Source organism: Orcinus orca, chromosome 1, assembly GCF_937001465.1.
Source record: "Orcinus orca chromosome 1, mOrcOrc1.1, whole genome shotgun sequence".
NCBI classification, from domain to species: domain Eukaryota; kingdom Metazoa; phylum Chordata; class Mammalia; order Artiodactyla; family Delphinidae; genus Orcinus; species Orcinus orca.
The window spans coordinates 132,435,163-132,450,333 of NC_064559.1; the positions used below are offsets into that span (position 1 = coordinate 132,435,163).

General features: G+C 35.4%; 1 protein-coding gene across 2 annotated transcripts in view; it reads left to right on the plus strand.

Annotated features, from left to right (window-relative positions):
- The first annotated feature begins 783 nt into the window (after positions 1 to 783).
- HFM1 (helicase for meiosis 1) overlaps positions 784 to 15,171 on the plus strand; it is a 128,951-nt gene continuing 114,563 nt past the window's right edge. For both annotated transcript variants that reach the window (XR_007478961.1, XM_033432488.2), the window contains exons 1-3: positions 784 to 876; positions 8,383 to 8,495; positions 10,023 to 10,332. Coding sequence is in view for 1 of the 2 variants with exons in the window: in XM_033432488.2 (XP_033288379.2) it covers positions 806 to 876; positions 8,383 to 8,495; positions 10,023 to 10,332 (494 nt within the window). In the remaining variant the exon portion in view is untranslated. The remainder of the gene's footprint in view (positions 877 to 8,382; positions 8,496 to 10,022; positions 10,333 to 15,171) is intronic.

Below are 15,171 nucleotides of genomic sequence, written 5' to 3' on the forward strand. Positions count from 1 at the left end.
TGAATGTTTTTATCCTTTACATTTAGATAACATCTTTGGATGTAAAAATTATCTTTTTAAAAAGGAATGTAAACATTTATATATATGTTAGGTAATATAATGTAAACATACATATATATGTTAAACTAGTAAATTTGTTTATTTTGATAAATTCAAACATATATAAAAATAAACATTGAGGAACTCCACGTACCTATTACGTAGCTTTAGCAGTTATCAACTCATTGCCAATCTTGTTTCATCAATAACCCTCAACATTTCTCTCTTTATTTTGAAGCAAATCTACTCTATCCTTTGATTTTGAAGGAAATCCCTGCATATGTACACAGTACATTGTTAGAAACACACACATTCACAATAAAATGCACTATCCTAACTCAAAAATAATGGTATGAACAAAATATTTTAGGAGCCCGGAAGGAGCCATTAATTCTGCTTTTGGGTAATTCAGAGAAAACTTTGAAGAAGAAATGGCATTTGACCTGTGCCATTAAGAATGGGTAGGAATTTGTCAGGTGGAGAATGGAAGAAAACACTCTTAAGCATTGGTTCAGAATGAAGAGAGGGGTACATATGTGAATATGTATGAATGAGTGGAGAACAGAGAATAATGTATTTGAATATTTTAGCACTTTGGAGGAAGTTACAAAAGATGTTGCTGAAAGGCTATCTGTGGTTATTTTGGGAAATTAATGATTATAGTTTATGGATCCAGAAATTTTGTTTCTACATCTTTGTAAATAGAATATAAACTACTTTTTTTTTGGGTATTTTTTAGATTTGTGACAAAGTCCAGTTTTTAACAATGCTGAAATCAAATGACTCCTTGTTTTCCTTGGATAATTTGTTTTTTGAAAAAACAGATGAAGCTGAAAAGTAAGTCTGCTTTAAAGAATGATAACAGTATATTGCTTAAGGGTTTTTGATTTTTAAGGCATTTTAGTTTTCTCTCTGGTAAATTTATAAATAAAAAATGAGAGAACAACAGAATGGCATTTCAGGTATATGCTTGGTAAACATGGAATTCAGATATAAAGGAGTAACTGAAGTTTAACATGTTACATGTTACAATTTTAAAAACAGAGTAGATTCTTGTTTGTTTGGTTTTCATTCATTTGCATTTCTGGTTTGTTCAAATTATTTTTGGCTAAAGTAAAGACTGAAAGTAATGGTCAAAGAGTAGCTCAGGACAAGGAGTGATGATGGCACCTTTTGAAAACAGAAAGGGCAGTGTGCCAAAGGCCAGGTGTGATAGGCAGATTCAGTGCAGGCAGGAAGTAGGGGTGGAAATAAAGATGTGGTACCAAAGGAAATATGAATGGGGAATAGGGAGTCTGTTAAATACTGGCTTTTATGGATTTTCACATGTGAATCACTTTAATTCTAAGTTTTCTATGTATTTGTTCTATTGTATTACCCTTTTTAATGAAGCATTGAGTAAATTATTTACTGCTTCATTTATTCTTCCATTCATTCAAATATTAATTCAAATATTGACTGAATGCTGAAAGGGATATAAAAAGAATGAAACAGACTTTTACTTTAAAAAACTTAAAGCCTATTTGAGGTTAAATACACATATAGAAAGGTCATTCATAAATAATGTGACCATGTAATTCAGACTGGGACACTTTTGAGAGTGAAAGAGTGCATTCAAATGAAGTAACAAGTGTTAATCAAGACTGACCTGGGCAAATTTGGAACATATGGTTGCTCTTCTAACAATACAAAAAAAAAGTGCAAAGCAAATTATAAGCATATATTCACGCAAAGAAATTTCGGATTTGGAGAGAGACTTGGGCCAGACTGTTTAGGTCAGGCTTTATGGTAGTTGGGGGAGACTTCAGGCTTTGAAGGACTGGATAATTCTTTTTTTTTAAAAAATATTTATTTATTTATTTGGTTGCACCGGGTCTTAGTTGCGGCAGGCAGGCTCCTTAGTTGCAGCACGTGGGCTCATTGGCTGTGGTATACGGACTCTTAGTTGCGGCATACATGTGGGATCTAGTTCCCTGATTTTGTGAATGTAAGATCAGAAATGGATTTTGAATGAGCATATGCTCTGCTGCCTAAAACAATGCCTGGCACATAGTACTCAGTAAATAATTGCTGAATTGATTAATGAATGAAAAAAAAAACAGTTGAACTTCTATAGTTGGATATAGGGGTAGTGTCGGGTATAGGGGCAAGCCAAATAAAGAAAATAGTTTTGAACAAAGATAAGGACGGACAGAATGTGTTATCTGTTTGGTATACAAGTAGTTCACTTTGGTCTGTACTATAAAGGACATGTAGGAGAATTGAAACTGTAACATGACCTAAGGCCTCTAGGTAGTTTTGTGTTATTTAGAAACCACTGAAGGATTTTTGAATGGAATAACATGAAAACAATTCCAAATTAATGTGATAGGAGTATATGAAATATAGAGAGAAAGCCCAGAGGCAGTGAGGTCAATTAAAATACTGTTGTTCTCAATCAGACATAAGTTGCTTAGAGCCTTGATTAGGGTAGTGCTAATGGAAATACAAGGAAGCGATGTATTTAAGAAGCTTTATAAGGAAGATGCAATAAGAGACATGGATATAGTGGGTAAAAGACTGTACTATGGTTTGGATTCTGGGTGATGGGGAGAATGATGACACCTCTGGAAAATACGGATATCAAGGAAGATTTGATTTTATGGGGAGGCTGAATAGAGAGCTAGATGTGTGCTTTTTGTATCTTGTTAACGTCTTTCTTGGATTTTCAGGAATAGTCTCTGTGCAGAAAAGAGTTAATATACCAGGCCCAAACCACTATCTTTGAAAAGGCCTACTTGTAAGGTTGGCCTCTGTCTGGAGTCTGAGAACTTGGATTTTAGGAAGCTTCCTATCGTTAACTTATAAATTGGCTCACTGTGTAAAAACTGTTTATAAAAATAATGTGATTTAGGGCTTCCCTGGTGGCGCGGTGGTTGAGAGTCTGTCTGCCGATGCAGCGGACATGGGTTCATGCTCCAGTCTGGGAAGGTCCCACATGCCGCGGAGCGGCTAGGCCCGTGAGCCATGGCCGCTGAGCCTGCGCATCCGGAGCCTGTGCTCTGCAACGGGAGAGGCCACAACAGTGAGAGGCCCGGGTACCAAACCCAAAAAAAAAAAAAAAAAGAAAGTGGTTTATAATGAACATCTGCTCTTCTGGGAATCTGGAATTTAGGTATATGCCAGAGAGGGATGCCTACATGAGTAGCCCTCAATAAAAACCCTGGGCATTAAGTCTCTAATGACTTCCCTTGTTGGCGACATTTCACGTGTGTTGTCACAACTTGTTTTGGGGGGAATTAAGCACATCTTGTGTTACTCTAGTGGGAGAGGACCTTTGGAAGCTTGTGCCTGGTTTCCCCTGGACTTCACCCCACAGTCATGAGTAGGACTATATGCTGAGTCCTGTAAGTCGTCCTAGGGAATCATTGACCCTGGTGGTGATCTTGGGGACTCTGTGACATAGTCCTAAATTTCAGTTGCTTTGGTGTATTGTCAGACAACTGTCAGACATTGTCAGGTGATGTGTTGCAGATTTTTGATTTAGAAAATAGAGCTGTGGTAGCTATGTTTGAGGTGCTGTGAGAGGCAGAAAATTGAAAGACTGGGCCTCTCACTTCTGGGAGTTCAAAATTCTAAATAAAGAGAGAAGAAAAAATCATAAAATCCTTGGGACTTGGCTTAGACAGTTTATGTGGTATTCTTCTCAACTTTATTTTGTTACCTAATGCTTATCTTTTTCTTCTAATGAAGGACAAGCCAACTTTGGTTGGAAAGGAAACATTAAAACATTATATATTAATAGGATTGCAGCTGAAAGATAAGGAACGGTAATTAACAATGCAAACAGGGTGACAAAAATCTCATCAATTACTGTAGGTTTACAAAGTGATTGTCAGTTTCAACTGTTTTCTTGGATTTTCCATGGTTATAGATGGTTCTGGACCAAGAATATTTGGGTTAAGACATTAATTCGTAATAATGTTTTAGGAGTACTCTAGAATACCAATACTGGTGTCATTTACACACTTGTGACCCATGATTAGATGTCAGGTGTATCGTCAGTAATTTGTTACTTGTATTCGTTAAGATGCTAAAGTTTCAGAATGATTTACTACTTTCTTTTTTATATTGGAGCAGATTTAAGATTCCTGTCACAAGCATTTGAATTGGAGAAAAGAAAATGGAGTTATAGCCATTATTTAGGTAGAATATCTCACATAGCATTGTCATTAATCACATGACACACAAGGAAAAAAAGAATGCTGCTATATAGGGATAAGTCAAAGTCACCGCAGAAAGGTAGTATATTAAGTTTAAGAGTCTATAATTGAGTAATGTTTCATTAATAAATACATAGTTTCTTTGTTTTTTCTTAAATAAAATTATTTTATTTTATTTTTTATGGCTCTGAAAATTCACATTTTAAAAAACACATATGGAGAGGTATTACAAAACATTTAAGGTAGCCCATGATTACATTTATTTGTTCATAGGCTGTGTAAATCTTTTTTTTTGAATTTTATTTACTTTTTTATACAGCAGGTTCTTATTAGTCATCCATTTTATACACATCAGTGTATACATGTCAATCCCAATCTCCCAGTTCATCACACCACCACCCCCATCCCCCCGCCGCTTTCCCGCCTTGGTGTCCATACGTTTGTTCTCTACATCTGTGTCTCAATTTCTGCCCTGCAAACCGGTTCACCTGTACCATTTTTCTAGGTTCCATATATATGCGTTAATATACAATATTTGTTTTTCTCTTTCTGACTTACTTCACTCTGTACACAGTCTCTAGATTCATCCACGTCTCTACAAATGACCCAGTTTCATTCCTTTTTATGGCTGAGTAATATTCCATTGTATATATGGATCACAACTTCTTTATCCATTCATCTGTTGATGGGTTTTTAGATTGCTTCCATGACCTGGCTATTGTAAATAGTGCTGCAATGAACATTGGGGTGCATGTGTTTTTTTGAATTATGGTTTTCTCTGGGTGTATGCCCGGTAGTGGGATTGCTGGGTCATATGGTAATTTTATTTTTAGTTTTTTAAGAAACCTCCGTACTGTTCTCCTTAGTGGCTGTATCAATTTACATTCCTGCCAACAGTGCAAGAGGGTTCCCTTTTCTCCACACCCTCTCCACCATTCGTTGTTTGTAGATTTTCTGATGAAGCCCATTCTAACTGCTGTGAGGTAATACCTCATTGTAGTTTTGATTTGCATTTCTCTAATAATTAGTGATGTTGAGCAGCTTTTCATGTGTTTCTTGGCCATCTGTATGTCTTCCTTGGAGATATGTCTATTTAGGTCTTCTGCCCATTTTTGGATTGGGTTGTTTGTTTTCTTAATATTGAGCTGCAGGAGCTGTTTATATATTTTGGAGATTAATCCTTTGTCCGTTGATTCGTTTGCAAATATTTTCTCCCATTCTGAGGGTTGTCTTTTCGTCTTGTTTATGGTTTCCTTTTCTGTGCAAAAGCATTTAAGTTTCATTAGGTCCCATTTGTTTATTTTTGTTTTTATTTCCATTACTCTAGGAGGTAGATCACAAAAGATCTTGCTGTGATTTATGTCAGTGTTCTTCCTGTGTTTTCCTCTAAGAGTTTTGTAGTGTCCAGTCTTACATTTAGGTCTCTAATCCATTTTGAGTTTATTTTTGTGAATGGTGTTAGGGAGTGTACTAATTTCATTCTTTTACATGTACCTGTCCAGTTTTCCCAGCACCACTTATTGAAGAGACTGTCTTTTCTCCATTTTATATCCTTGCCTACTTTGTCACAGATTAGTTGACTATAAGTATATGGGTTTATCTCTGGGCTATCCTCTTCCAATGATATATATTTCTGTTTTTGTGCCAGTACCATATAGTCTTGATTACTGTAGCTTTGTAGTATAGTCTGAAGTCAGGGAGTCTGATTCCTCCAGCTCCGTTTTTTTCCCTCAAGACTGCTTTGGCTATTCAGGGTCTTTTGTGTCTCCATACAAAGTTTAAGATTTTTTGTTCTAGTTCTGTAAAAATGCCATTGGTAATTTGATAAGGATTGCATTGAATCTGTAGATTGCTTTGGGTAGTATAGTCATTTTCACAATATTGATTCTTCCAATCCAAGAACATGGTATATCTCTCCATCTGTTTGTATCATCTTTAATTTCTTTCATCAGTGACTTATAATTTTCTGCATACAGGTCTTTCGTCTCCCTAGTTAGGTTTATTCCTAGGTAGTTTATTCTTTTTGTTGCAATGGTAATTGGGAATGTTTCCTTAATTTCTCTTTCAAATTTTTCATCATTAGTGTACAGGAATGCAAGAGATTTCTGTGCATTAATTTTGTATCCTGCAACTTTACCAAATTCATTGACTAGCTCTAGTAGTTTTCTGGTGAAATCTTTAGGATTCTCTATGTATAGTATCATGTCATCTGCAAACAGTGACAGCTTTACTTCTTCTTTTCCAATTTGGATTCCTTTTATTTCTTTTTCTTCTCTGATTGCCATGGCTAGGACTTCCAAAACTATGTTGAATAATTGTGGTGAGAGTGGACATCCTTGTCTTGTTCCTGATCTTAGAGGAAATGCTTTCAGTTTTTCACCATTGAGAATGATGTTTGCTGTGGGTTTGTCGTGTATGGCCTTTATTATGTTGAGGTGGGTTCCCTCTATGCCCATTTTCTGGAGAGTTTTTATCATAAATGGGTGTTGAATTTTGTGAAAAGCTTTTTCTGCATCTATCGAGATGATCATATGGTTTTTCTTCTTCAGTTTGTTAATATGGTGTATCACATTGATTGATTTGTGTATATTGAAGAATCCTTGCGTCCCTGGGATAAATCCCACTTGATTGTGTTGTGTGATCCTTTTAACGTGTTGTTGGATTTTGTTGAGGATTTTTGCATCTATATTCATTGGTGATATTGGTCTGTAATTTTCTTTTTTTGTAGTATCTTTGTCTGGTTTTGGTATCGAGGTGTCCTTCCTTGTCTCTTGGAACATTCTTTATTTTAAAGTCTGTTTTATCTGATATGAGTATTGCTACTCCAGGTTTCTTTTGATGTCCATTTGCATGGAATATCTTTTTCCATCCCCTCACTTTCAGTCTGTATGTGTCACTAGGTCTGAAGTGGGTCACTTGTAGACAGCATATATATGGGTCTTGTTTTTGTGTCTATTCAGCGAGCCTGTGATTTTTGGATGGAGCATTTAATCCATTCACGTTTAAGGTAATTATTGATATGTATGTTCCTATTACCATTTTCTTAATTGTTTTGGGTTTGTTTTCGTAGGTCCTTTTCTTCTCATGTTTCCCACTTAGAGAATTTCCTTTATCATTTGTTGTAGAGCTGGTTTGGTGGTGGTGAATTCGCTTAGCTTTTGCTTGTATGTAAAGCTTTTGATTTCTCCATCGAATCTGAATGAGATTCTTGCCAGGTAGAGTAATCTTGGTTTTAGGTTCTTCCCTTTCATCACTTTAAATATGTCATGCCACTCCCTTCTGGCTTGTAGAGTTTCTGCTGGGAAATCAGCTGTTAACCTTATGGGAGTTCCCTTGTATGTTATTTGTCGTTTTTCCCTTGCTACTTTCAATAATTTTTCTTTGTCTTTAATTTTTGCCAATTTGATTACTATGTGTCTTGGCATGTTTCTCCTTGGGTTTCTCCTGTATGGGACTCACTGCGTTTCATGGACTTGGGTGGCTATTTTCTTTTCCATGTTAGGGAAGTTTTCGACTCTAATCACTTCAGATATTTTCTCAGGTCCGTTCTCTCTCTCTTCTCCTTCTGGGACCCCTATAATGCGAATGTTGTTGCGTTTAATGTTGTCTCAGAGGTCTCTTAGGCTGTCTTCATTTCTTTTCATTCATTTTTCTTTATTCTGTTCTGCAGAAGTGAATTCCACCATTCTGTCTTCCAGGTCACTTATCTGTTCTGCCTCAGTTATTCTGCTATTGATTCCTTCTAGTGTATTTTTATTTCAGTTATTGTATCGTTCATCTCTGTTTGTTTGTTTTTTAATTCTTCTAGGTCTTTGTTAAATATTTCTTGTATCTTCTCGATCTTTACCTCCATTGTTTTTCTGAGGTCCTGGATCATCTTCACTATCATTATTCTGAATTCTTTTTCTGGAAGGTTGCCTATCTCCATTTAGTTGTTTTTCTGGAGTTTTATATTGTTCCTTCATCTGGTACATAGCCCTCTGCCTTTTCATCTTGTCTGTCTTTCTGTGAATGTGGTTTTTGTTCCACAGGCTGCAAGATTGTAGTTCTTCTTGCTTCTGCTGTATGCTTCTCAATAAATACATAGTTTCTGATGTTATATCTTTATTGACATATATTCATACTTTTATATTTTATATAGCCATCCAGACAATGAAAAATCTTTGGATTGGTTTCTGCCACCTGCTTCATTGATTTCAGAAATTCCAGAGACTCAAGCATTAGAGGAAGAAATGGAAAGTCATAAACTGTTAGGTAAGTTGTCCCATATTTTTTGGGAAGCCAAACCCATTCAGCTCATGTCAATGTAAAAAAGTCTAATATTGAAATATTAATTCTTTTATTTTAATGGAATAAAATGAAAGTTAGAGACCCATTCAAAATAGTGCTTAGCAAATCTTAAAATCTGAAACATTTTCCCTCTCCATACTTACATATACACACATATGTATATTATATGCATAAAATATACTATCACACACACCTGTTATATTGTTCTGTGAATTTGTTTCCTCTTACCATTAAAATTGTCAGTGCTATTTAGTTTTTGCCTTACCCTTTACTAAAGGTAGGATCCTCTCATTTAGGGAACCAGATTCATGAAATATATTGAGTGAAAAAAACAAGATGCAGATTATATATAGTTTGTTACCATCTTTACAGAGCTAGAAAACCAGCACACTCAAACAGTATTTGTGGTCTAATGTGATATTGTTGGTAAACCTGATTATTAAATTGAGTGGTAGGTTCATGCATGTACATTTTATTATTAAGCTTCATAATTTTTGTATATTTTATATATGAAAATACATATTATATGCTCTTGTATGTACCAAATAATATGTAGAATTATTACATATATAGAATATGATAATTCTCTTATATGTTATATTAGAACACCCATATATAATACGTATTTGTAGTAGTATAGTATGTACACCTAAATGATAAAGCAAATTTAAGCCATGGGCTTCCCTGGTGGCACAGTGGTTGAGAGTCTGCCTGACGATGCAGGGGACACGGGTTTGTGCCCCAGTCCAGGAAGATCCCACATGCCATGGAGTGGCTAGGCCCGTGAGCCATGGCCGCTGAGCCTGTGCGTCCGGAGCCTGTGCTCCGCAATGGGAGAGGCCACAACAGTGAGAGGCCCGTGTACCGCAAAAAAAAAAAAAAAAAAAAAATTTAAGCCCTAATGAGACCTCCAGACTCCTTCCATACCTTTCAAAGATGCTTATAAAGTCTCTGTAAAGACACCTTTAAAATTCTGTCACCTTGATGAAAACATTCCTTTATCTTGATTTTAGAAGCAAGATTACAAATTTAAAAGCATTGTGTCATGTATTTTAATACTGAATCTATTCAGTAACATTTTATATGATTGGTTGCTGTATTTTTGTGTATAAATTATTTATATAATTTTTTAAATCTTCATAATTACTTATATAATTATATCATTTGTAGTAGATAAATACTTAAACATTATAATTATAGTTATTTCTTTGGGTCATAAATTAAACCTATTTTATAATGTAGGTTTAATATAAATTTCAAATTTAATTTCATTAATTCTTAACTAATTTCTGAGTATCCTGTAGTGTTATGATATACCATAAGAGTAACAACTACCTGTATTTCAAAATCACATATAGTATTACAGATTATCTTGTTATATTCATATTTACCTAGTAAGTTGTTTTGAAAAATTTTATTAAATTTTTCTATCATTTTGAAGATTTGTTTTCCAGGAGAACATGTAGTAATTAAAATATTCCATTTTTGTAGGTCAGAGAAAGAGGTCAAAAATGTTACCATCAAATTTGAAGATCACTAATGAAGACACAAATTATATTTCACAAACACAAAGATTCCAATTTGCCTTCCCTTCTAATGAATATGAAGAAGATGATCTAAATTTTGGAGGGGCAGGTAACAATGACTTACATGTTGCTGGCAAACTGACATATGGTTCTTCTCAGAAATGGAAAAATCACACTGGCACTGAGATAGCACTTGAGAAAAATGTTCCGGATGATACGAAGTTAATTAATTTTGCACAAGATAAAGGAGAGAGCACGTCAGCCTTCTGCAAGAGGTAATTAATTAAATGAAATAAATAATATTCAATGATAAAGTTGAATATTTATGTGTATGTCCAGACGTATGAAGTATGGTAGAATCTGAATGAGAAAATATCAACAACAAATAGAGTCTACCAGGGACTTCCCTGGTGGTCCAGTGGGTAAGACTCCGTGCTCCCAATGCAGGGGGCTGGGGTTCGATTCCTGGTTGGGGAACTAGATCCCGCACACATGCCGCAACTAAGAGTTCACATGCTGCAACTAAGAAGTCCGCACACCACAACTAAAAGATCCCTCACACTGTAAATAAAGATCCTGCATGTCCCAATTGAGAGCCGGTGCAACCAAAATAAATAAATAAATATTAAAAAGCAAACAAAGAAAAAACCAAACAGAGTCTACTATGTACTAGACACTGTTAACTGTGGGATTCTAGCCATAGGTTCTTGCCTTCAGAGAACTTACAGTTTATTGAGGGAAAGGCAGATAGTAAATAAAAATAATTGATTGAATACTTTTTGCACCACAATTATTTTGATGAGATATATGGTTAGAGCAGAGGTTCTCAAACTTTGTTTACAGGACCCTTTTACCCTTAAAAATTACTGAGGATTCCCATAGAGCTTTTGCTTATTTGGTTTATATCTATTGATATTTAACCATATTATAAATTAAAATTATGGAAAAAAGTATTATGGAAATTGTTTTGATCATATGAATTCTCTGAATCTTGACCACCATTTGAGAACTGTTGTTAATATGAGGTCCTAATCTGCTCTGCACAATCAGGGAAGACTTTCCTGAGGAAATGGTATTTAAGCTTAACATTAAGGAAGAATAGAATCAAGCTGAATGCAAATAAAGAAGGAGAGTGTGCCGGGCAGAAGGAATAGTATGTGCAAAAGTACTAAGGTAACGCAGAGCTTGGCTTATTCTTAGAAATTTTTCTTTAGTTTAAGTAAGAGAGAATGCTAAGAGATAAGGTGTGGAGGGGCCAAGTCATTCAGAGTCTTGTAGGTCATGAAACACTTTGTACCTTTAGGCAGTACTTATTAAACTGTGGCCCATGAACTCTCTGCATCAGAATTACCTGGAGTGCTTGTTAAAAATTTGGATTCCTGCTTTCTACCTTAGATGTATTGAATCACAGTCTGGATAAAGGTGGGGATGGGACCCAGGAATCCAAATTTTTAACAAATTTTCTAGATGATCGTTATGCACACTAAAGTTTGAGAACCGTTGTTCTAAGGTCCTGGGTTTTAAGCAGAGGAGTAAAATTAGATTTTCTTTTTTATTTAATGTCCATTTTGGCCCCAGTATGATAAATTAGAAGAGAGCTAGAATACATTGTGAAGGGTCACTTAGGCTATTTTATTAGTGTAGGTGAGAGAAGATGGTAGCCTGACCTAGGACTGAGATAACAGGAATGAAAAAGTTCAAAGTTTTTTAGGAGATAGAATTCCCACAGGACTTAAATGACGTTTGGATACGAGACCTGACTCCTAGGTTTCTGGCTTGAGCCAGAATGATGAAGGATGATAGTGTTCTTTCATGATACAGAAAACTGTAAAGGAAGAATAGGGGAACTTGGTGAGTACAGATTTCGACATGTTGATTTTGGGTACTTACAAATTGTCCAAAAGACAATTGGATGTATGGGTTAAGGATTCAGAAGAGATCTGGTTGACAGTTTTTGTTTTCTCTGTGACATAAGAGGCAAAGTCATCTGTGGAGTTTGAGGGGAAAAGTGGGATTATTGAGCAAGTATGAGAAGAGTGGAAGAAATTGCGGAGAATGGGAAAGCAACTAATTAGAATAATGGTAGGATTTTTGGACACTGTAAAGGGCCCAGTTGAGGTTGATGTCTATGAATTTAAAAATAAATTTTATTAACATGTAATTCACATATCATAAAATTCATTATTTTGAAGTGTACAGTTCATGGTTTTTAGTGTAGTCACGGAGTTGTGCAACCGTCACTACTCTCCAATTTTAAAATGTTTTTGCTGCCCCAAAAGAAACTCTATACTCATTAACAGTCCCTCCCCATTCCTCCTTCCCCCATCTAGCCCCTGACAACCACTAATAGTTTTCTGTTTCTGTGGGTTTACCTATTCTAGACGTTTCATATTAGTGGAGTCATATAATATCTGACCTTTTGTGTCTGGCTTCTTTCACTTAGCATAACATTTTCAAGGTTCATCCGTGTTATGTCATGTATCAGTATTTTATTCTTTTTTTATGGCCAAATAATATTTCATTGAATGGGTATATCACATTTTGTTTAATGATCTGTCAATTGATGGACATTTGAGTTGTTTCCACTTTTTGGCTATTATGAATAATGTTGCTATGAACACTCACGTATACGTTTTTGTGTGAATATATGCATTTGACTCTTGAACAACACAGAGGTTAGGAGTGTGTTGACCTTCTGGGAAGTCAGAAAATGAAGTATAACTTTATAGTTGGCCCTCTCTATCCACAGTTCTGCATCAGTGGATTCAGCCAACCTCAGATCGTGTAGTACCATGGTAGTATTTACTGAAGAAAAAAATTCCAAGTATAAGTGATCTGGTGCAGTTTAAACCTATGTTGTTCAAGGGTCAAATGTATTTTAATTCTTTTGGATTTATACTTAGAAGTGGAATTGCTGGGTCATATGGTAACTCGATATTTATCTTTTTGAGAAACTGCCAAATTGTTTTACAAAGTAACTATACCACTGAACAGTCCCACTAGCAATATATGAGGAATCCGATTTCTCCAGGTCCTTGCCAGCACTTGTTGTCTGTCTTTTTTATTATAGCCATACTAGTGGGTGAGACGTGTACCATTGTGGTTTTGATTTGCATATTCCTGCTGACTAAAGATGTTGGGCAACTTTTCATGTGATTATTGGTTATTTTTATATCTTCTTTGGAGTAATGTCTATTCAGATCCTTTGCCTGTATTTTTAATTGCGTTGTCTTTTTATTGTTGAGTTGTAAGTGTTCTTTATTCTGGATAAAAATCCCTCATCAGTTATATGATTTACAAATAATTTCTCATATTCTGTGTGTTGTTTTTCACTTTTTTGTTCGTATCCTTAGCAGCCCAAAAGTTTTTAATTTTAATGAAGTTAAGTCCAATTTTTCTAATTTTTGACTGGACTTTTGGTGTCCTATGTTGATTGGACTTTTGGTGTCCTATCTAAGAAACCATTGCCTAATCCAAGTTTGCTAAGACTTACTCCCACATTTTCTTCTAAGAGTTTAATAAATTTAGCTCTTAAATTTAGATCTATGATCCATTGTGAGTTAACTTTTCAATATGGTGCAAGGTAGGAGTCCAATTTCATTCTTTTGCACATATATATCCAGTTGTTAAAAAACAAAACCAAAAACTATTCTTTCCCCATGGAATGTCATGGCACCCTCACTGACAATCAATCAACCATAAATGGAAGGTCTGGGGGTTTTCATACACCATCCAATTATCTGATTCATCAACACCAATGGGTGTCCAACAGTTCAATTCAGTTTTCATACTAACTCCTGGAGTTAGCATCAGACCACATGGGTTAAGGGTTCAGTCCTTTGCCCTACTTGAAATGGCAGCCACAAATAGGGTGCCAGGCTACTGACATTTCTGCCTTGCAGACTACAAATTTGGGAGTTCCCACTACCCCATATTGGGTGTAATAATTTGCTAGAATTACTCACAGAATTAGAAAAATGCTTTACTTATGTTTACCAGTTCATTATAAAGGATACAACTTAGGAACAGCCAAATGGAGGAGATGCATAAGGCAAGGTATGGAGAGGAAGAGTGTGCAGAGCTTCCATACCCTCTCTGAGTGTGTCACTCTCTCAGCACCTTGATGTGTTACCAATCTAGAAGCTCTCCGAACCCCCTGTCATTTAGGAATTTTTTATTCATGGAGGTTTCATTACATAAGCGTGATTGATTAAATCATTGGCTATTGGTGATTGAACTCAATCTCCAGCCTTTCTCCCCTCCTTGGATGTTGGGAGTGGAGCTGAAAATCTCAACCCTCTAATCAAGTTTAGTTCTTTCTGGTGATGGTCCCCATCCTGAAACTGTCTAGGTGACAAGAGTCACCTCATTAGCATAAACTCAGGTATGATTGAAAGGGGCTTATTCTGAATAACAAAAGATGCTTCTATCACTTCTGTCAAGCAGGGAATTCCAAAGGTTTCAGGAGCTCTGTGCCAGGAACTGGGAACAAAAACCAAACATATATTTTCTATTATACCACACAAAGGTTTTTTTCCATGCTCTCAATTCTATTCTATTGATCTGTATGTCTGTCCTTATGCCTGGCATAAGGATATTTTTCACAATGGCATAACCTACATTTTCTTGACTGCTGTAGCTTTGTATTGATAGTAAAGTTTTACATCAGGAAGTGTGAGTCCTCCAACTTTGTTCCTTCTTTTCAAGATTTTTTTGCTATTCTGATTTATTTGCATTTTCATATGAATTTTAGGATAAGCTGGTCAATTTCTGCAGAGAAGCCAGCTGGGATTTTGATAAGGATTGTATTGAATCTGTAGGTAACCTGATGACTATTGCTATCTTAATATCATTAAATCTCCCAATCTATGAACTGGGATATCTTTCCATTTATTTAGGTTTTCTTTAATTTCTTTCAAAGATGTTTTGTGGTTTTCTGTGGACAAGTCTTATACTTATTTTGTTAAATTTACTCATAAGTACTTTATTCTTTTTGATGTTATTTTAAATGGAATTTCAGATTGTCCATTGAAAGTATATAGAAATACAGTTGATTTTTGTATATTGATTTTGTTTCTTCAGTCTTGCTAATGATGACTTTGAATTTTAATATA